General features: G+C 30.6%; 2 protein-coding genes across 3 annotated transcripts; both read right to left on the bottom strand.

Annotated features, from left to right (window-relative positions):
* Positions 1-11,002: 11,002 nt before the first annotated feature.
* On the bottom strand, positions 11,003-14,792 carry LOC18105617 (uncharacterized). The gene is made up of 5 exons (XM_006374203.3): positions 14,396-14,792; positions 14,101-14,309; positions 13,903-14,001; positions 12,115-12,188; positions 11,003-11,479 (listed from the first exon to the last, which is right to left on the bottom strand). The coding sequence occupies exons 1-5, from the start codon at positions 14,712-14,714 to the stop codon at positions 11,254-11,256; spliced, it is 927 nt and encodes a 308-aa protein (XP_006374265.1). The 5' UTR covers positions 14,715-14,792; the 3' UTR covers positions 11,003-11,253.
* A 1,186-nt stretch (positions 14,793-15,978) lies between these two features.
* LOC18105618 (uncharacterized protein At4g15970) lies at positions 15,979-22,313 on the bottom strand. Of its 2 annotated transcripts, XR_002978195.2 has the most exons (5): positions 21,942-22,313; positions 17,729-18,094; positions 17,150-17,631; positions 16,812-16,927; positions 15,979-16,124 (listed from the first exon to the last, which is right to left on the bottom strand). XR_002978195.2 is itself a non-coding variant. In XM_006374204.2 (4 exons), the coding sequence occupies exons 1-4, from the start codon at positions 22,158-22,160 to the stop codon at positions 16,921-16,923; spliced, it is 1,074 nt and encodes a 357-aa protein (XP_006374266.1). In that variant the 5' UTR covers positions 22,161-22,313; the 3' UTR covers positions 16,387-16,920. The 2 variants fall into 2 exon arrangements, 1 of the variants encoding a protein (XP_006374266.1); XM_006374204.2 differs by lacking the exon at positions 15,979-16,124 and having other exon boundaries at positions 16,387-16,927.
* Positions 22,314-22,360: the final 47 nt, after the last annotated feature.

Raw genomic sequence — 22,360 nt, 5'->3', positions numbered from 1 at the left:
CACAAACTAAAAGAGGTGGTGCCTTTGTTGTGCACCACCTCACAAAACACTATTTATTTCAATAATTGTTTTTCTTTGCCTTTGTTTTTTTTCTTTTCTAAATCGATTCTTCTTTCTCTAATTTCATACTTCAACATTTAGTTTATTGGAAATTTGGTTTCATAATTTATTGTGGTTTGCTTTATACATGGTTTGATCGGTCTCATAACATGTATAATGAGTTTGACGAGTTAACTCAGTTGACTCGAGTTTTTTTTTGCCTTTTTTTAATTGATATTTTTTTTCAATTTCATCATTCAACATTAGGTTGACTGAGAATTAGGCTTCATGGTTCATCTTTGTTTGCTTTCTACGAAGTTACCTTGATTTCATGACTCGTGATGCAGGTTTTGCGGGTTAACCTGGATGATTCAAGTTTTTTTTGTGTCCTTTTCTAAGTGGTATTTTTTTTAATTTCATCATTTATTATAGAGTTGATTATGAATTAGGCTTTATGATTTATTTTGGTTTATCTTATATGAGATTATCCCGGTCATATGACTCGGGCCATGTGTTTTGTGAGTTAACCCGAGTAGACTTAGGTCATTTTATTGTGTCCTATTTTTAGATTGATTTTTTTTTCAACTTCAACCTTTAAGAATGAGTTTATTGAAAATTAGGTTTCATAATTTGTTTTGATTTGCTTTTTATGGGGTTATCACAGTCTCATGACCTTAGTCACGAGTTTGGCAGGTTAACTCGGGTTGACTTAGGTTATTTTTTTGTTTACTTTCTATGAGATTATCTCGATCTCATAACCTGAGTCATGAGTTTGACAGGTTAACTCATGTCAAATCTTTTGATTTTTTTTAATTATATTTTTCCAATTTTATTCTTAAATATTGGATTGATTGGAAATTAAGCTTCATAATTTGTTTTGATTTGCTTTATATAGAGTTATCATGCTCCCAAGATCCATGTCGTGAATTTAGTAGATTGACTTGGGTTAGTCTTGAATTTTTGTGAATGAAACTATATTTTTACTGGTCATTTCAATATTGGGTTGATTGGAAATTAAACTTCATAATTTGTTTTGATTTGCTTTATATAGAGTTATCATGCTTCCAAGATCCATGTCGTGAATTTAGTAGATTGACTTGGGTTAGTCTTGAATTTTTGTGAATGAAACTATATTTTTACTGGTCATTCTGATTGTCTTTGGACCTATCAAGTTGAACAAGTCATATCAACCCAACCTTTATATGGTTTAATTTTTTTTAGTAGAAAAATATTAGCAATGCCTGAATGTTTCTTTTGTATATTAAAAAAAAAAATTGATCCGACCCGCGGTGTAGCACGGGCTAATGATCTAGTTCATAACAAATCTAGTTATTTTATGTGTAATTATCTAGATTTTAACTAATTAATTGCCTCGCGCTACGTTGCCAAGTAAAGCATATATTTTTCTTTATATGGCTATATATATATATATATATATAGGCATTATTACATGTTTCTACCAGTAAAAAAACAATTAATTGTAAACTCAAAACTTGATACACATGTTAAATAAAATAGATTGATGATCATATGCGCTATAAAATATAAATAAAAATGTTGATGCTAGCTAAATATTAAACTGTTAAGCTGAGAGACAAACATAGATAAGATATTCATTCATAATTGACCTGGTGACTTAATAGTTCTAAAAGCAACTCGGATGATCGGTAAAAACTAGCTTGACTAAAAAAAAAATTCAAGATGAATTTTTTTCTTAAAATGGAAGGTGACAAGATCTTGAATCAACCCGAGTTAATCCCAATTAACCTACTAAACTTATAACCCGAGTTATTTACCTGACTTGGCTTAATAATTTTTTATTTTAGACTATTTTTTTTTACATATTTATAATTTTATATAGTAGAAAAAGACACTACATGAAAGCAACCCAGTATAATTTAAGAAGAAAAAACCATGGTTGGTTGCAAAAAAGAAGAAGAAAGAACACTTGCTAATGTTTTTAAAATAATGCTATAATCTTATTTAGAAAGAAAGTAAAAATTGAATAGTGTTTAATAAAATAAAACCTAAAATATATTCTTAATTATTTTAAGTATTTAATAAATTAATACATCATTTTATATTTTAAATTAATTAATTTAAACAAAATTAGACTGAAATTCATGAAAAAGAATTCAAATTAGGCCACACATGCAAGCATGGTTGCCTAATAAGCCTGGTCTATCATAGATAAGGCTATGCCTGCACACTCGACTGTTTTTTTTCTTTTATAAGAGTAGATGACATGTGATCTGCTCTAATTTTCTTTATAACAAGCGATAAGTCACTTGTTATGGCACATGCTGCTTGATTATCACTAAATAAAAAATAAATCAATCAAATTTAAAAACATTTCCCAACCCTTGATCTACTTTCTTTACGCAAGACGAAGGTCAAAGAATACCTTAACAGAACTCTTATTGAAAGAAGCTCGTTTACACAAAAAAAAAAAAAATTTCATGGTTGGAATCTTAGCCAACCAATAACGCTCTTTCGTTTATTTTTTTCCAGCAACATTTTCTCTCATCTCTCAAACTATAGACCGAGATAGAAATAAAATAAAGTTTGGAATAAAACATTTGATCCCCAAATTAAAAGGACTAAAAAGAACTTTGACAAAAACCCCAAGGTAAAAGTTAGCAAAAAAACGGAGGGGGCAAATTTTTTTAATATAATAGGGATGCTTCCTCTTATGCTTTTTTTTTTTTAATTTTAGTTCCCTAACTTTTAATATCGTGAAAATAATGAAATCAAATAATTTTTTGCAAAATCAAGAACCAATATAATATCGTGAAGATAATGATGCTGACACTACTGAATTTTAAGGTGACTGAATTTATGAGGATAGAGCCTAGATTTGTGGTAAAATAGGGGGAGGGCTGCTGTTTTTTGCAATGAAAGAAGAAGAAGAAAGGGGGAAGAAGTTGTTGTTAGTTACAACACTTATATATTTACCGACAGAAACTAGTGACAGAATAATTTCCTTGATAATTACGTTGAAAAATAATGATGTGTCATTTTACCAATGGAATCGCCAACATATATATATTTTTAATTATTTTTATTATGTCGGCAATTTCATCGTTAATTATCAAAAAAAAAGTTTTTATTTGTAATTTTTTTAGAATTTACTGATGAATATTTTCCATCGCTGTTGTCATTGAAAATGATAGACAAAACATTCTCCATCACTAATTCCGTTATTATTTGATAATTTTCTAGGCAGTGTTGTGAATTCACCCAACCCCTACTCAATCTAGTATTTTCTTATTATTTTTAAAATTGTTTGTTAATATGTGCGGACTTGCATTTGACTTTATTAATTTATGGTTTGTTTGTGATTCATGTATGGGAAATTATTGATTTTTTTATTTTAATTTCTTGAGAGCTGGTTTTTAATAAAGATTATTTTGAGAGAGAAAAACACTTGATGAGGGATAAAGTCAAGTGTTCACAGTGAAAATAGATCCAACCTTGCCGATCATTTGCCATCCCTACCTGCAAGAACCCAGATCCAAACTAAAGTTATATAACACTAAAGTTATAAAACCTGACTCTGCTGCATGGCCATAACCATCGATCACCAGCTATATATCAAACACACAGCCACTGAAATGAATAAAAAACAACTCCATGATGGGACTGCGTGCCTGGCAAATTAGATGCTAGTGCCTGCTGCATTGAATCCTTGAAAATAAAGCACCAAGAATAGTTGAGATCAGAATACGTGGTAATATGATCCTGTCCAGAGTGTGGGGAAGGTGGCCACGCAATCCACAATGGAAACACCTGTGCATTGAAACTTGAAAGCTCTCTCCCTGCCCAAATGCAAGGTGACCTTAAGCCACTAACAGCAAGGGAAGATGGGATTCGACAAGGCATACTTTGATCCTCGATTTACTCTATTTTATGCTTCCGTGGAGAACACGATTAATTATAGCCACCACAAACTCTAGTTCAATGAACAACTCTATTGTTATTATTATTATATGGAGCAATCAGATACATCTGGAGCAGAATAGGCACTCCATTTCAGCCATAAGTCCCTGGTATCTGGTGTCACAGCTGTTCAGGGCACTGCTTTGCTAGCTTCTTCCTAGCTATATATTAGTGCATGAACAGGAAGATGAAGTGGGTGGTGGTGCATGGTGTCCTTGTCATGCGTTATTATCCACCCAAGTAAGATGGCATTTCATAAATAATGCCATTAGTGGCTGTAATCAAAGCCGTGTTGCTTATCCAACCTCTCTTTATACGTCACATGTGCTTCCCCTTTTTCAGATGGCTTCACCTCGTATTCTTCTTCTTATTCTTCTTTTTTTGTTTTTCGGATAAATGGTATCTTTTAAATGCCAGAGCAGTACGTTGAGTTTACCCGAAAAACTCATAATTTAAAATTTTATTCGAACTGGGTTTTAATTTTTTTAAAAATAATGTTATTGGGTTAAACTTGTTTAATCTAATTAAACCTAACTAAATTAACGTTGAGGATTTTTTTTAAAAAAAATCAAACAAAATGATATTATCTTGATAAAAATAATTAATTCAAATTGCCCTTATAATAAGTAAATGTACAAGTTTCATTTAAATTAGGTCAAACACAAAAAACAGGTAGAGTTTTCCAGACAAAGAAGACAAGGCAACTTAGTGGAGGACTAGATAATTGCCCCTCATTTCGAGTTGGACCAAATCTTTTGAAAATGCAAGAAAAAAAAGTGCATGCTTCATTAATGTGTTTTCTAGTAGCAAAGGAAAAAAAAACCTAATTATGAATTCAAATTTCAATGCATACATTTAATTAACAAAAATAGATTGAGAATTCTATATGTTAATAAATACTAAATCAATAAAGATTAAAAACACAAATTTTCTTCGATGTGTTCGGCAAAATCAAGAATCTAAGTAAGATTATTATTTTTTTAATATAGGATTTGGCGCAAACTTTGAAATAATAAGATAAGAGTAGTTTTTTTTTTAAAAAAAATAAATAAACAAGACCCTAGCCAAAACTAGGATGAAATACAATCAAGAAATAACACAAACTAAATATTAAAAGAATATAGCTTGATAATAGCACAAACTCTGATATCAACTTATGTAAACACCTACGTACTAGGATGCACTAAAATCATATTTGAATTATTTCCAACTTGACCTAACAAGAACCTGCCTTGGAGAACCAAAGTTATACATAATGATCATTCTCATTCTATGCTTGTAAAAAGACGCGAACAGGTAGTATACAATCACAACAAAGTTAATCACTCATTCCAAAAATTTATAAGTTCAATCAAGAAATTAGTATGAGAATCACACAAAAGATGTAAATAATGTTGATTTCTTTATTAAAAATAGTCTTTTTTTTCAAAAAATCTTTATATTAGAAAGAATTCTAATTCTCATAGGATATCCCTAATAAATATAGATAAACCTAATAGATAATAATAATCTAATGAACATGGATTTAAATAAAAGTCTTAATATTTATAAAATGCCTAATTATATTTAAAACATAAATAAAACAATAGTCCAACTAATTTAAATAAGACTAAAGTTATTTTCGTAATTTGTTGAAAGAAACGAAGGCCAAGTTCAAATGCATGGTTCTCTCTCATCTTAATGAATTAGAAGGTGTGCCATATATTACTGGAAAAATATGAATTTATACTTTCCAATGCAATAAAAATCGCATTAAAATTCTTTTTGTATCTCCAGTAATGACCAAAACAGTATAGAAGTGTCAAAATTGATAGATTTAAATCTTCTTATTCTAATATTTTTGTAATCTCTAAATGCCCACCTATAAACCATTCTTGAACATTAATTAAATTAATCAAGACTTCTTATACATTATTTAATATTTTCTTGAAATCCATCTTAGTCCATGTGTCTTGAAAAAGTCCATTGAAAGCCTTTTTAAATATCTTAGCTCTAAGTCTTTTCACTAGACCAACTAGAACCTCTAACGGATCTTGGTGTTGCTTAGATCGCATTATGGAGACTTTCTGGTTCATCGTGTTATTGCTCTATATTTACATAAAACTACATTGATTTTAGTAAAAGGTGTTTTATATGTGCATGGTTCTAAGTTCATGTTAGATAAAGAGATTTTAAATATAGTTTCTCTTGGGATAGTCCGGGACAAGGTGGTATTTTTGATATTTTAGCTTGGAATGCCTTTTATTTTATGGTTTTTTGGATGTTAAATTCCATTGTATGGGTTACTTATTATTAGCATTGGAAGAACATAACATTATGGCAGGGTAATGTTTCACAATTTAATAAATCTTATACTTATTCGATGGGATGGTTAAAGGATTATTTATGGTTAAAATTTTCACAACTTATCAATGGGTATAATCCTTTTGGGGTAAAAAGTTTATCAATCTAGGCATGGATGTTCTTATTTGGACATTTTGTTTGGGTTAGTGGATTTATGTTCTTAATTTTATAGTGCAGGTATTGGGAGGAATTAATTGAAACTTTAACATGAGCTTATAAACATACACCTTTAAATAATTTGATTTGATAAAAAGATAAAATGATAGCTCTTTTCATTGTGCAAACAAGATTGGCTAAGTCTTAAAATTGGTTGATTAATCATCCTGGCTTGAAAGTAGGCTCAAAGAATAAACCTTGTTGAGTTTTTACCATCATTTATATATATTGATACTAATAATACATAATGTAACTTGTTGGTCAAATAATTATTCAAATTTCATAGAACTCCTTGTAAGACTTATTGGAAAACCCATTATCAAACTTAATTAATAAATAAAAAAAAAACAATAAATTTATATTGACCTATTTGGCTTTATACCTATGAAAAGATAGTCTAGTATCCAATAATATGTAATTGTTCTTTATTTGATTTATCATTCATTATCCCATACCTCATGATCATTTTCAATATATATTTGAATCTCATTAACAAACAAAGAAAAATACATATGTTATACATTTCTTCTTTCTTTTTACACTAACTTCATTTAAGAGATTTTGTCTTTGGCTTTAATGAATAATTTAAGATTTATCTAACAATTGAGATGAGGTTGATTCATATATCCAATTCACTTCCACTTTAAGGCTACTTTACATTGAAAAAAACTTTCAGAAAGACTCAAATCAAGCAAAAATAATTTGCTTAAAAAATGAAGAAATGTTTATATATGTGTATTTTTTTTATCATTTTATGTCATTGACAACCTTATTTCTATTTTTGGAATAAAAAATAAGAAGAATGGTTCTAATTAAGTACAATGATTACTTGAGCATATGTGTATTTTTTTTATCATTTTATGTCATTGACAACCTTATTTCTATTTTTGGAATAAAAAATAAGAAGAATGGTTCTAATTAAGTACAATGATTACTTGAGCAAGAACTCTTGTATCATCACTTTGAATAAATACAATGATTAAAAATCCAAAGAAAAGTTTATCCTTTTATCAAAATAAATATAGACAATGAGCTAAAAGGAAGAACAATCTTTTAATTTAGAGTTTTTAACTCTGAGTTTTTTTGAAGTCCAGTCACAAGATTTGAATATTAAGTATGAATCATAACTCTAATACTTGTAATCTATTTCATATTATTCATGCTCCAAATACTAGAATAAATACGTGATGAAGTTAAAAACTATCTCTATCAAGATAAAATGATAAATCTATTTTTTATATTATTAATAGCAAGGTTGTCAATTCCGTTTCGGTAGGTGTTTCGTTTTTTCAATTGGAATGGAATATTTCAGTTTCGGAGTGTTTCGGCATGCCGTTTCGAGGTTGTACTGTTCATATATATATATATATATATATATATATATATATATATATATATATATATATTCAACAAACATAATTCAAATTCAAGATAAATTAATTATAAATCATGCAATACAAACACAATGCCAAATAAATATAATTTTAAAATTTAAAATATTTCTAAATAGTCAAGATTAAATAGATCTTTAACTTAAAGTAATTCAACTTAAACAAAATATCAAAATATTATAAAAGTAAAATGTTTTAACACAAATATTTTAAATAAAAAGTTAGGTTAATGTTATCAAGGCTAATAGAATCTAAAACATCCTTTGTTTTGCTCAAATTCCTAGAAAGTATAAATATGAAAAAAACAACATGAATATAAACCATATATATTAGTGATAAATCTAATTTTAAAAATTAATATCATTGTTAATGAAAATAGTAATAATAATTTTCAATATTATTATTAATATCATTGTTATTGAAAATTGTAATGAAAAAGAACTTTTTATAATTGGGTGGTTTAATTAATTAAATTGAACAAGGTTCAATTTGATTCAATGGCTTTTCAAGAGCGGAACGGAACATGTGGAATGAAACAGGAACGTTCCGGGTGGAATTTAGCCGAAAAATCCGGAACGGACCGAGATTTAAAATGAGATGAAATTTATTCCGTTTTGTTCCATTTTTTGAATTGGTATGAAACGTTTCGGCCATTCCGGGCGAAACGGAACGGAATTGACAACCTTGATTAATAGAACCTATTATAACAAGTCGCACATTTATATTTTATGATCTAACTACCAAAATAGAATAACATAAAATGGGTTAAAAAACGAGTTCAAAATGCTTCACTTTGTATTGAAAAGCTAGAATTGAATTATTTTTATAAATTTAATTCATTCAAATTCCATCTAGTAAAATAAAAGAATTATAAATCTTCAAGATGATAAGTAGGAATACCGCAAATAGAGTCGTTACGACATTTATCAAAGAAGTAGTTCTCCACCCGGATAACACCTTTTTTTTCTTCTCATTTGAGCTATTTTAAAAAAAAAAACTTGTCATAGTGAAGGAAAAGGGGGGAAACAAGAACACTTAGAAAGCACAGTACACAAAGAATTGCGTGCTTCATCCGAGAAGGATGAATCGCTCCTAAAAAGGGATTGATTGATTCTTTCCCAATTGGTTAAACTGTAGGTGCGATAATTTACTTCATGAGTGAAGTTTCTGGTTCAAGTCTAGGATGACTCAATTACACCAAAGAAAATAATAAAAGAAGCATTTGACTTTTTTATACTTAATTCATGTGGCTCGAGGGGATATACATGATTCAATTGGGTCATTGCAATTACAGGTTGGGTGTCTAATTGTCCAGGCGATAATAATAGTATCTTGTACCTAAACTAGCGGCTCATTTTTTATAAGTACCGGGGAAGAGGATCGAAACATTCCATTGAAAGACACTATGAAGACAAAGATAAGTTGTCAATATATAAATAAGGTAGGAAGGGCAGTTGGTCAGATCTAGTATGGATTGTATATGGATGATAGTTAGAGTCGGTATCTCTTCTAGGGTTCCCTCGTCTAGGATTCCTAAGGAAGAGGATCAAGTTAGCCTTTACGAATCTCAATTTCAATTTTCATCCCCTCATTTTCAAACTTTTGCAAACAATAAAACCAATTTATTTTCATAAAATTGAGCATCAATTCAATGTTATGATGTTGTTTTGAGACCACAATATTATTATAAAAAATAAATCAAAACAGATTATGAAAGCCAATTCTACATCAACGCTATGTAAAAGGATGATTGAAAAAAAATTCAATGAGAAAAAAATTAAAGGACTAAAAAAAATTTCAAAACATTGTTTCGGTGAACAATGTTTTGTGAAACAATGTTTTGTGAGGTGGGTGAACAATAAATTCACCATCTTTTTTAGTTTTTTTTTTATATATAATTGTAATTGTAATGTAATTATGAGTAAACCAACTCATAATTGGGTAAAAAAATCATAATGATTAACCAATATCACAAAGCAAAAAGGAAATAACAAAGTCCAAGTAGGGATGGCAATTTCACTCAAATCAGATAGATATTGACCCGATTCGACCTAAAAAGACAGGAAATTCTTAGACCTGATCGGATTTTGGGTAAATCTTGAAGGCAAAAAAATTGAGTTTGAGTTGGGTATGGATATTGGTTTATCTGGCCCGAAATAAATAAATAAATAAATTTAAAGTCCAAAAAGAATTACATGTATATCAAGTTAATTATATATTAAATAACTGTAAATTATAGCATTTGAGTTCAGATTTTAAGTTTGGGTTTGGGTTATGAATACCTGATAGGTACCCGAAACCCGATCAAGTTGGTTTCAAATATCAAAAACTCATGCCCATTAGGTAGTTATTTTAATTTTAAGTTCGAGTATAGATAGTATAAAACTCTATCTATGGGTATCATTGTCATCCCAAGTCCAAAGATTTGATTCCAACAATTCAAATGATAATTCACCACTCTTTAAGTAAAAAAAAAAACAAGTTAATGGGAGAGCCAAATACATGGTTGTCATTTGTTTTAATGAATCATAGTTTATTGCTCGCCCCGTGTTATTGTTGCAGGTTGGATCAAATTTTTTTAGAAAATAAAAAAAAAATTTAGATTGCATAACTTTTTGACAATGTCATTAAACTCAGTATAATTATTCAAACTTAAAACTCTTAACCCAACACTTTACTTAGTCCAAATTTTAAATTAAATCGCATGAAAATTGCTCAATATGACCTTGTCAACAGAGCAAGTCCAGAGAAAACGTATCAAAAGAAAAAAAAACAAATCAACCCTAGCCAACCTGTGAAACTTGCAATTTCTGTATTGAATTAATATTTTTATTCTATTATATGATAAAAAAAAATAATAATTTATTATTAATTTAATGCAAAATGATAAAATTAAATAAAAACCTAAAGAACATAATTAGAAATAAATTAAATAAAAATTCCACAAGGATAGAATTTTTTGAAAAAAATCAAAAGATAAAAAAAAAAAAAAATAGAAGTCTAAAAAAAAACTCAAAGAGCCGGCTACAACAAACCCAGACACGCTAGCCTAGAACAATATTTTACCTTAGCAACCAACAAGTACGCTTCATCCAACTGAGTTATGGGATAAATTTGTTAAGAAACACTGAAAATAATTTATCAACCTAGTTCACAACTATTTTAGTTGTATTTATAATATAATATGATGAACACTTTTGCTTGAGATGAAAGAATGATGTGTGCAAATGCACAGGGCATCAGCATACCACACCTGCTTCCTGAGTAACGAGATTTTAACATTACAGAAATGCCAGCAATTAATGTTATCTACAGAACTCATCTTCATTTTCGAATCAGCAAGAGTAAATTGCCAAGAGGAAATAGAGATTTCATATCTTCTGAACTAGTACAGGTCCAGTGATTCAAGCACCCTGCGAGCTTGGATCTGTAAAGCCATCAACCTCTGTTCTGGATCGACTGTTGATCCAAATTGACTGGCTGCCCAAATCAAGGAGGCTGATTTCTCACCAAGGAGTCGCCTTACATCTTCATGTATGGATGGCATGGGGGCCCTTTCCCTCCCATTAAGATGGCCAATGAGTAGTAGCATAAACTCTCCACATTTCAACCTAATCAGAGGTAAACATATGCTTCGTTAGCAGTCAAATCTGAATTAAACGATACAGCTCTATCTTAAATTTATAAAAAAAGGAACTTATCACTGATAAATCTAAAAAAAGGAATTTTCTATGTAATCAAAAGAAACGAGAAAAAACATGAGCTTGCCAGAGTTGCAAATGAGAAACTTCTCATCTAAAACTGATAGGAATGTGCTCCATTTGTAAGTTTTATTAACTTGATCCTCCATTTATAACCCCCTCCCCTTCCTAGCAACAAAATATATGCCTTGCAGTTTTTTCGAAGTGCTCTACATCTTTCGCAAGTCAAGAATTCTGTGTTTAAGAGGTAATTAAGAAGCTTGAATAAAAAGACTGAACAGTTCCCTTCACTACATTACCATAAAGCCTCAAACTTGTTAATGTTCATGACAATCATTTGAAAACAAATTCTTCAAGTGTGTGCATGAGGGTAGGTGGGGGGTAAGCTAACAGTGTTCTCTTTCACTTTTGTAATCACTGCTGTAATTTGTTGCCATTTGCAAAATTTGCTTTACTTCTAATAACATCTTGGATACGACAAACAGTACTAATAGCACCATGCTGTACAGTGGAGGTAAACAGGGGTGATGAAAATTAATAAATACCTGAGATTCTCATCCACTTGCTTGTCCCTAATAACCACAGTTACTTCCTCAATACCATTACACGCTTCGAAATCCTGAGTGTATACAAGTCAAAGTAAACAGGGATGCTAAGTAGAGAAGAAAGAATTTTCTTGATCAATTAACATCATGATTGATTTTAATGCTAGAAAATAAGGACAACTCCTTTATATGGTTAGCACAACTGTTTTTCGAGGTCATTGTATCAGCCTTAACCAGGTAATTCATGTCCTCTAAAGTTCCATTATGCATTTAATTGACAAAGCCAGAATTCAGCCATATGGAACTCGTGGAAAAGCAAGCCCAAAGAGCAAATCAAACCTAGTTATTTCATCCAAATTGATGTTGGGTGTATTGGTATATTCTTTATGTATAGCAGGTTAGAATTTCTGATCTAGTCTATAAAGTAGGCCCAGTTCAGCAATGCTTAGGTATTGTAATCGAATCACTTAGGAACTACTATAACCATAACTGAGATTAAACTCTAACACGGATGGAAATATTGATGTTGAGGTTGAAAAAAAGAATCCTAATTCAATTCAAAACAAGATCAAGAAATCACAATCCAATTACAAAGGAAATGAAATATGAATAACTCCTCTAGATCTAGGGAAGTTCTAGGATTAAACCAGCATAATGTCAATAGCAAAGAAAAATTCCAGTTATAGTAGCATAGGATATTCATAGTGGAAAATAATAAAGAATACAAGAATAGAAAAATGTTGAAAGAGAATCTTGCATCAAGATGATAGTTTGAGAGACACGCCCATGCACCAAAGTGAAGCAACAGAGTCTAATAAATAAAATAAAATAAACAAAAAATCTGTAACTACTAAACAAGAGCATCACAGTAAATCAAGTTCTTGGTCTTCAAGTTATATGAAACCCAACTATACTGGATCTCTGAAGCCTATAATTAAACTTGCACCTGCACCAATACAAAATAGAAACACTCTGACAAACTAAAGTTAGGAATGCAGTCCATTCCAGAGCTGAACTTAATAAGGAAAAAGGAAAAATAGAAAATTGAATTAGTCAAAAGTGGTCTTTTCTCGATCCCACATGAAACATTACATCATCTTTTCTAGCAGATGTTGAGCCTTATGACATGTTTATTGGTTAGTATGTAGATGTTTAGTGAAACCAAGTGGAAAGTTGCCTGGCATTGACTTCAACCCATGGAGGGATAGTGTCACCCAAAGAACAAGACTTGCTAGTTTAAGCCAACTCATGCTATGATCATCTTTAATATCTGCTTTAAGGGTGCAATGGCTTCCCTATCTAGGTGAATGAGCATACTTAGAACTAATTTTATTAATTCAACTAGCTTACAAGTGGCATCCACAAAATAACTACGCCATGGTCATCTTCAATCCATGTTCCAAAATGAAAGTTTGATTGCAGTTAACATAACCTAAATGAGCTCCCTGTAAACAATAACAAATGAGGAAAAGATGACAGAACCAATTAGGCAGACTCTTTTAGCATTTGCCTCCATTGGATACCCTTTCACATCTACTTCGAAAAAGTGAGTCGAAATATTTCAGAAGCAGTGTAGTTCAGAGTTTGTATAACATAAACGATTATTATGAATGATTTCATTCAATAAAATCTACCCTCATACTACCAAAATGTAAAACATGAATAAACTCAAATCAATACATTTACTAATCTTGCTCTTAATATCTTGCATCAGAATGTATGTAATAGAAACCAATTTGCTTCTAAATTTAAACATGAAGAATGAGAATGATGGGACAAAATTCATACCATTTGATTGGGTGATGAATCCAACATTATCGAAATTAGAGCATCTAAACAAGCACTTTTCTCCAATACACCTCTAGTCGACAAAACCCGCATCAAAACCTACAAAATCAAAACCAAATGCTCAACTTCTATGCATAAACACACCACCAACACGCAGTACAAAATTCATTTTCTTTAAAATCCAATTCTAATAACCACCTGAATTGCCTTGTACTGATGAGCAAAAACAGTACTCTCTCTATGAAGCAAACAACAACCTTCCAAAACACGAAGCGCAAGCGCGATTTCTGCATCCGTCGAAGGACTCGTAATCCTCATCGGCTCCACACCAAACACGTGACTCAAACTCTCCACATTTTGCTCCTCCTCCCCCTCTTTCAACGAATTTTGAAACAAAACCGGAACCACTAAAAAAATTCACCGATAAAAAAAAATTACAGAAAACAAAGTAATCGAAAAAAAGCAAAGAAGTGATTCAGAGCAAGTTAGTTACCTTGAAGGTCCGGTAAAGATTGCGTTTGGCAGAAGAGATTGATAGTGGAATCTGATTGAGCGACGGATCTGAGGAAGTTAAGGAGAGAGCGGAGGCCACGGAGGCGGAGGAAAGAGAATTCGGCGCGAGCATCTCTAAGGCTTGTACGGAGAGCGAGTGTTACTTCTCTATATAATCTTTGCTTGTTTAATGAATTTACTAGCTCGTCCACCGCTGTTGCCGTGGCTGACGACGGTTGTTGTGGTTGCGGCTCCGCCTCTGACGACGGTTCTCTTGTTTCTTTCAGTGCTGTGCTCCACAATGGCTTCTTTAGATGCATTTTGGATTTGTCTGTCGACTGTCGTTCTGTGAACGGTGCGTAATTGGAGAGAGAAGCTGCGTTTCCTTTATAGAAATTTACGAAATTGCCATGGTTTAAAATAAAGAACAACAGAAAAGTCAGTCCCCAAACTATATAACTTATTTTATCAGGTCCATGAGTGAAGGTCAGGATGCAAAGTGATACAATTGCAATGACATCAAGCTGATAAGCATTTTTTTTATGCGTTTGTGTGTTTATGAAAAATCAATTCATTATATTTATCATTTATTTTGAGAAATTATATATTATATACAAATGATTTTTATAAATATTAGTGTCATGGTTTATCACCAAATGTCAACACAGAGAATACAGATAATTTTATCTATTAATACTTGTGATTGGTGAATTAAGTGATTTTTTGTATTGAATAGATGATTTTATTTATCGATACTTGTAATTAAGAAAATAATTGGTTTTTTATATTTTTTAATAATTCTTTAGATTGAAAAATTATATATATATATGATGCACTAGTTTTTAGAAAAATAAATATTTTTTAATTATTTCTATTCCTTTTTGAAATAGTTTATATATAAAAAATTATAATAGTTTTTTTGAAAAGTGAGTTTGAGAAAAATAAAAATTAATATTTAAATATTTTATAATTATAATATTTTTTATATTTGTGTATTTTAATTTATATTAAACTCCTTTATCATTTGCTATCATTGCATTAATATATAATAACAAAAATTGCAAACAAACATGATTAAAAATTGATAAATCAGCCAAGCTACCGTGTTTGTTCTTGATGTTTTCCAATCACAAAGCAGTTAGAATTATTATAATGCTTTTCACATACCAAAAGAAAATGGCATGGATTATTATAATTATTATAGGCTGATTTTAAAAAAAAAAAACATTTAAATATTAATATTTGGAAATTAACTCTAGAGATGCATCTGAAACGACTTATATAATTGGGAGACTGATTTGTAGTTTTTCCCACAATATTATTTCTTGTTTCGGTTCTTTTCATTCTCTTCGTCCGTCTCCTCTCCCAAAGAAAAAAAAAGGGATCCCGACGAAGATAACGGCGTCGGTAGATTCTTTTCTTTTCCGATTAATGCGTTTTTCTCCAGGTTATACAATGGGATCGATATGATGATCCTATTCTACAACGGCTGGACCTGCTGAGAAACATCCATGGTGGGTTTAGAAAACTTCTTGCTATTGTGGACGTCACTGGTGTTCTAGAGGAAGGCACCAAAAAACAATATTTGAAGAAATAATTTCTTGAGTTCTTTGATTTGATATTATTGCCATGGGAACTTGCAGATATGCTTAACGATCAGTCTACTTAAATGCATCGGAAAAATGGAAGGATACCGGATGTTTATGGGAGCTCGATTCTGGATTTATGTCCTGCAGATGGTAAAAGAAGGTTAAATTAGCAATCAATGACACCACCGCGAGAATTTGGTAATTTTTTAATGTTAATAAATTTTTAATTTGTTAATTTTTATTATGAAAAATATTGTATATATTTAAACCAAATAAGATTTAATTAAAAAATAATGAAACTTGAAATTTCAAGTGGGTAACAGAGAATGAAATTTGAAACTTATATACAAGTAAAAATTCACTGCTTCATGAGCATCTAAACATACTGACAACTCAAACCAAGTTAAGAAAATGATTGGCACAGAATTTCCAGAAGTAAGGAATAATATCATGTACAGAACCTTTTTCAACTCAAATTGAAAATTGCACAGTATATTAATTTGTCTACTCTAGGATTTGAAAAGAAAAAAAAAGTATATTGGGATTTTGGGGAATTATTAGGCTGGACTTGATGAGAGAAGCTCTTTCCCATTTCATGAACCCCATATCCTAATAGAACTAGTATCGTGGATCTTCAAGTTGGAATTCCAAACACATACAATCGAGGCAAAAATAACTCCGGGAACATCCATGGTGGTGGGTTTAGAAAGGTATTTGCTATTTCTAGATTTCCGCTTTAACAACTGATCTATGGTTTTAAAACTGTAAACATCACTTGTTTTTGAGACGGACACTAAAAGCAATCTTTGAACAGTAAACGCTTTGCACCTTCACTGATTTCATACAATTGTCACAGAGACATGTTAACCATCAGTGTTCTTGAATGTATCAGGAAAATGGAAGGAAGCCAGATGTACATGGAAGCTTGACTCTAGATTTATGTCCTGAAAATGGTCAAAAAAGTTTTACATCAGCAATCAAGCATATGAAAACCAGAGGTAAGTATAGCTTTGAGCAGTATATCTAACCGAAGTTGTATTTTTTTTATTCCTCGTCCACATTTTGTAGGAAACATTATGATCAGTAGGATGAATGTTTGTTGATATGTTAACAGTAGTTGAAAATCAGGTAGAAAGGTTGAAGAATACCGAAATTATATATAATACCTGCAATTTTGAGGAGCTCTCCAAGAGGGCGATGCTGAAGCTCTTTCATTTGGAGGCAACGACGTGTAATTTTTCCAATCTTCAAGCACAATTTTAAGATCATGAACTTTAGTCTCCAAACCATAGCAACAATTTGCATGCATGGTACAGACCTTGTTAAAATCCTTGCTACGTTCACAAAACCCACCAAAGTAAGCAGTGTCTAGAAACCTCATCGTTAGTTCAATCTTTTCAAGGACACGATCGTTTTTAATCTTGTTCAATACATCTTGATCATGATTGCCAGGATATGTTTTTCTAGACATGAACCAAAACCTGTAGAACAGAATCGTCCGGAGATTGGATCTAACATAGGTAAACCCTCCGTTGGGTCGATTGCTTTTGTCTTTAGGATTGCCATAATACTTGTCACATGCTATCTGAAAATCTACACGTGGATAGAACCGTGGAAATGGATTTCGAAGCCACATGATATCAGCATCCTGGAAAAGGAGATGAAGAAGTTAGATGGCAGAAAAATGGAGCAGATCTGGTTAAATCTCTTTATAATTATCAGAAACCAAAAGGGTCTGTCTATACCGTGAAAACAAAGCTGTAGCCCATCTCAAGAACAGTGTTCAAAAATTCTATTCTTCTCCACATCATCTTGAGGTAATCTTCAGACATGAAGGATGCCTCTCTTGTAAAATTAAGCCCTTCAGTTTTGAGAGCATAGCAATGTGGATGTATAGCTAAGCAACGAGCATGTGCCTTCTGGTCCAAGGATATTATCACCAAATTATTTAGGAGTTCTTTAGTCTTCTCTCCAATTTGAAAACTCTCCAAGAAGAGATCAAATATAGATCCAGGCTCTGCCCAGGCATCATTCAATGTTGTTAAGATCACAGTGTTACCTTTCATGGATGCTTTATTCAAAACTCTCCCCAATTCCAAATCAACTTTCCTCTGGAAAGGCATGAAATACAGTGGTCATTACAAAATACAAAAGAATTTAGTATTGCAGGCGGAAATGGCCACATGTCGCAGGTCCGACGATGAATTTATCTACACTGACATGATTGCTGAGGTGATGGCCATCAAATGATGCAACATTTTTAACATATTAACTTGTTACTGTTGCGTCAGCAACATATCCTGTGTGGTCACTGTCATGCTATGATAGTTGTCGGACCTTACCTGATGACTGAAAGTGTGTTTGTACCTCTTTTTCAACCTCACGGCGGCTTTCTTAATTAAAAACCACATTGTTTTTCTTTAAAAAAACTCTTGATATTTATCTTATCATGTTTGTTTATATTAACCAAATCAATCAAAACTTAGCCGGATTAATTAGATTCTATCAAGTTAATATATGGGTTGGTTCAATAAAAAATATTCATAAATTCTGGATCTTAGATTTTTTAAATTAAATTAATTTTAAAATTTTCAAGTTAATTTACCGATCAAGTTTAATAGCTATCATAATAAGATTGATCTTATTTAGATTTATCAATTTTTAATTAATAAAAACTTAAAAACTTAAAAGGGATCATAAAAACATTGTGGCACAAGACACAAAATACTATAAATTAAAATAATGTTTTTATATTTTTGTTTTTCTAAAAAAACTAGTTATTAAAGGAAATACCGTTTTTTCTATGGGATTCATTGGATATTATCAAAATAATTAGGGACAAATTGATTTATACATATTTTTTAATATAATTAAATAACTTAAATATCTTTAAAAGTAAAACATTTAAAACTAAGATGTAGGGATATTTATATCTTTTGATTTTGTCAAAATAAAATGAATACATTATTCTTAAAAACAAAAATAAATTCAATATACATTTCAAGGTTCTTTGTAATTTCATCATAGCTTTTTAAGCAATGTAAATGAGAAGAAATTAGTTTCTTAACTAATATAAAAATAATTGCATAGTTATTAATTTATCTAATTTTATATATATATATATATATATATATATATGTACGAACTTTTTATTTTCTAAAAAAAAAGTTTGTTTATATATATATATTTTTTTTTAAATATATAGCCCGTTGAGAAGAACAGGAAACATAAGTAGTTTCTAGAAATGAGAATGTAGTAATAATAACAGGAAAGGAAAAAAACACACTCTGCTTTGAAAAACAACACAAGAAAAGGCTTCAAATTGTAATGATTTCCCATCAAGTTGTTTCGCCTTTAATTTTCGTTCACTGAATTTATAATGTCAATATTTTTTTCTTAAATAATTTTTTATTGGATGTTAGATACGTAATTCCATCAAGAGCTAGATAAACATGGTGTACACTCAGCAAACCACGTCATCCATAAACTCATTCGTCGGAAAAAGATCTACACTGTCACAAATGAACAGTTTGATGTGTCGTTTAGTTTCTTCCCCTTCTATCTTTTTATTTTTTAAAAATTATTTTTAAAATTAACATATTAAAAAAATTTAAAAATACCAAAAAATTATTAATTTAAAACAAAAAAAAAATTAAAAAAAATTAATTTTTTCAAAAACACTTATAAAATATAAAAACAAACAGAATGTTATTTTCATTGCTACAAGACCGGACTCGGCTAATCAACCTAATGGCCGGTCAATACAAGGCTTGATCTTGACCAAGTCAGTAAAAAATCTTGGTTTGTGTCTATATATATATATATATATATATATATATATATATATATATATATATATATATTGTTCTCAAAGTAACATTATTTGAATAGATCAATTTGCTCCATTTTTATAATAAAGGTTTAGAATCCGTCAACACTTTCATAACTATAATTATATTAAAAAAACATAAAGAAATTCATTTTCAAATCTCCTCCACCAGAAATTAAAACGTAAAGATTTATAAATGGTCTGCTGAATAAAAAAGACAGCTTAGATCCGACCTAGATCTAGGCATAATTAGCTGCCCCGGTTGTCTTTCCCCTTTTATTTATTTATTTATTTTATTTAAAAGGTAAACATATTTAAAATGCAAGTGATGTATCCTAACTTCAATGTAATTCTTTGTTTGTTTAGTTACAAAATATATATTAAAATGCATGATTGCTGGAGAAAATAAATTGAATTGCTGATTTTCTTTTCTTGTTTATGTAGAGCTCACAGTTAACTATATATATATAAATTTGATTGAAGTATGAGATTTGAGATATTTTCATATGATTTATTTTTTATTTTTTTATATTTTATGAGCATATGATTTATTTTCACACGTTATGAGAGTATTAAATTATAGATGTTAAGTTAATAAATTATAATTCGATGGATATTAGTATTTCATTTTTTTTAAAAAGAATTAAAACCATTATTTTGTAAGGAAAACCTAAAACTCAAGTACAAGACTAATTATTTTTTAGTTTTTCTCATAAACAGGTAGGAATAGTTTTTGGCCAAGAAAAAAGCTATTTTATCTTCTCTTTTAGCACTTCCATTGAACTGAGCAAAATATATATATATTGGGTTTGTTTGTGAGTGTTGTTTTTTAAAAATTTTGATTTTTTTTAAATTATTTATTTTATTTTTGGATATATATACATAATTGTGTTTATTTAAAGAGAAAAAAACAAAAAAAAATAAATGTATATTTAAAAGTATAGAGTATTGTGCTTTTCAAAATATCTTTTCACTTATACATCAACATATCAAAATCATCAAAAAAAACATTAAAAAATTAATTTAATATTTGTTTTTCAAACCAAAAATACTTTTAAAAATTATCTAAAAATAAAAGTAAAACAGTCCGAACACCCTTTAAATTTTTATATTTTCAAGATAAAAAATAAATTAAGACATATATTAGCTATCTCCATATTTTTTTTATTCTAAACCAATAGTTAAACGCTACCTCGGAGTTGTAGACTTATGGTGGGAGCAAATAAAAAGGATAAACTATGTTTTAGCCCCTGTCGGTTCGTATTTTTCAATGTTGATTTTATGGGATGATTTTGTGATATATGTACCATAGCCGGGACCAGGGAGAGTTGGATCTACCCAAAATTCTTAAGATTTATGAATGGTATACATGTAAATGAATAATGATTATGATTAATACGAGCAAAAAGCACATAATCCATCGCTTTCCTCCTAAGGATTTTCTTCACCTTCCGTCTAGAGAGAGAGAGAGAGAGAGAGAGAGGATAGAAAGAAAACATGAGAGGAAAGTTTTAAGATGAAAGTGAAAGAAAAGGAAGAGAAAAAATATATTAGCTATTCAAGATTCAAGAGCAAGATTGAAACTTTCTCAAAACTAATGGGTTAATATTGAAGAGATTTAAACTGCAGGATCTGCAGTAAAGCAATGATGAGACTTTGGAGACTAAAATATAGTTTACCCAAAAAAAGAAAGACGTACAGAAATCCTACTAAGGAAGGTTGTTGGGATGTATCGAAGCGCAGACAATCGAGCAATAGTGTTTAATTCAACATCAAGAAAATGATCAATGATAGGGACTAATTCGATGTTAAAAATACTTCAGCTAGCCAGGAAACAGAGAGGTTTGTATATGCTCTGCCTCTGAATTCTGTTCTGGAACATGTTGGTGATGTTTGTGATTTTGGTTCTCGGGCAATTTTGTTTTGGTTTCATGAGTGTTGAATTCAAGACAAGCAGCTATAATATGAAGCCTTGAAGAAGGTTTTGGTGACCAATAAGAAGAACCAAGGAAGAAAAGAAACAGCACCTTCCACTTATATTGAACCAGCAAGAGAAGTAATCAACACCCAACAAGATTAATGAGGTAAATTTAATTTAAGCATTAAGAGATTATGAAAGGGAAACTCACCTTGTAAGTTTGATGGTATAACACGGAAAGTGAATCTGAATCAGAGGAACCCAAGGAGCTAGGCGGGAACTCAAAAGGGTTGGCAGACTTGTACAGAACAAGGCAAGAAACTGCAAGAACACCAAGAAACAAAACTGTGATTCTGACAACCGGTTTGTGGATGAGCCCAGAAGAACTGTGCACAGGTCCATTCATGTTGTCGCCACCAGTTCCAGTCATTTTCCCTGCCGATCACGATGAATTGCGCTTTGTAATTCTTGGTTTTCTCCAAATTAGAACTAGTCTATCTTGTAGTCTTTAAGTATGCATAGTTGGTCTGCAGGTCAAAACCTTGTTGCTCGCTCTCTCTCTCTCTCTCTCTCTCTCTCTCTCTCTCTATATATATATATATATTTCATTTCCTAGCTAGAGATGGCAGA

The sequence above is a fragment of the Populus trichocarpa genome, chromosome 15 (genome assembly GCF_000002775.5).
Source record: "Populus trichocarpa isolate Nisqually-1 chromosome 15, P.trichocarpa_v4.1, whole genome shotgun sequence".
NCBI lineage: Eukaryota > Viridiplantae > Streptophyta > Magnoliopsida > Malpighiales > Salicaceae > Populus > Populus trichocarpa.
The sequence above is the reverse complement of the archived record's forward strand: the minus strand, read 5'-3'. Positions and strand labels throughout refer to the sequence as shown.

Excerpts from the sequence above, each read along its gene's own strand:
- LOC18105617 (XM_006374203.3), bottom strand. The coding sequence starts at position 14,714 with ATGCATCTAAAGAAGCCATTGTGGAGCACAGCACTGAAAGAAACAAGA. Across the intron at positions 12,189-13,902 it reads ATTCATCACCCAATCAAATG|GATTTCGAAGCGTGTAATGG; the intron begins GTATGAATTTTG and ends GTATACACTCAG. Across the intron at positions 11,480-12,114 it reads CAAGTGGATGAGAATCTCAG|GTTGAAATGTGGAGAGTTTA; the intron begins GTATTTATTAAT and ends ACCTCTGATTAG.
- LOC18105618 (XM_006374204.2), bottom strand. The coding sequence starts at position 22,160 with ATGACTGGAACTGGTGGCGACAACATGAATGGACCTGTGCACAGTTCT. Across the intron at positions 18,095-21,941 it reads TATACCATCAAACTTACAAG|AGGAAAGTTGATTTGGAATT; the intron begins GTGAGTTTCCCT and ends ATGCCTTTCCAG. Across the intron at positions 17,632-17,728 it reads GCTACAGCTTTGTTTTCACG|GATGCTGATATCATGTGGCT; the intron begins GTATAGACAGAC and ends CTCCTTTTCCAG.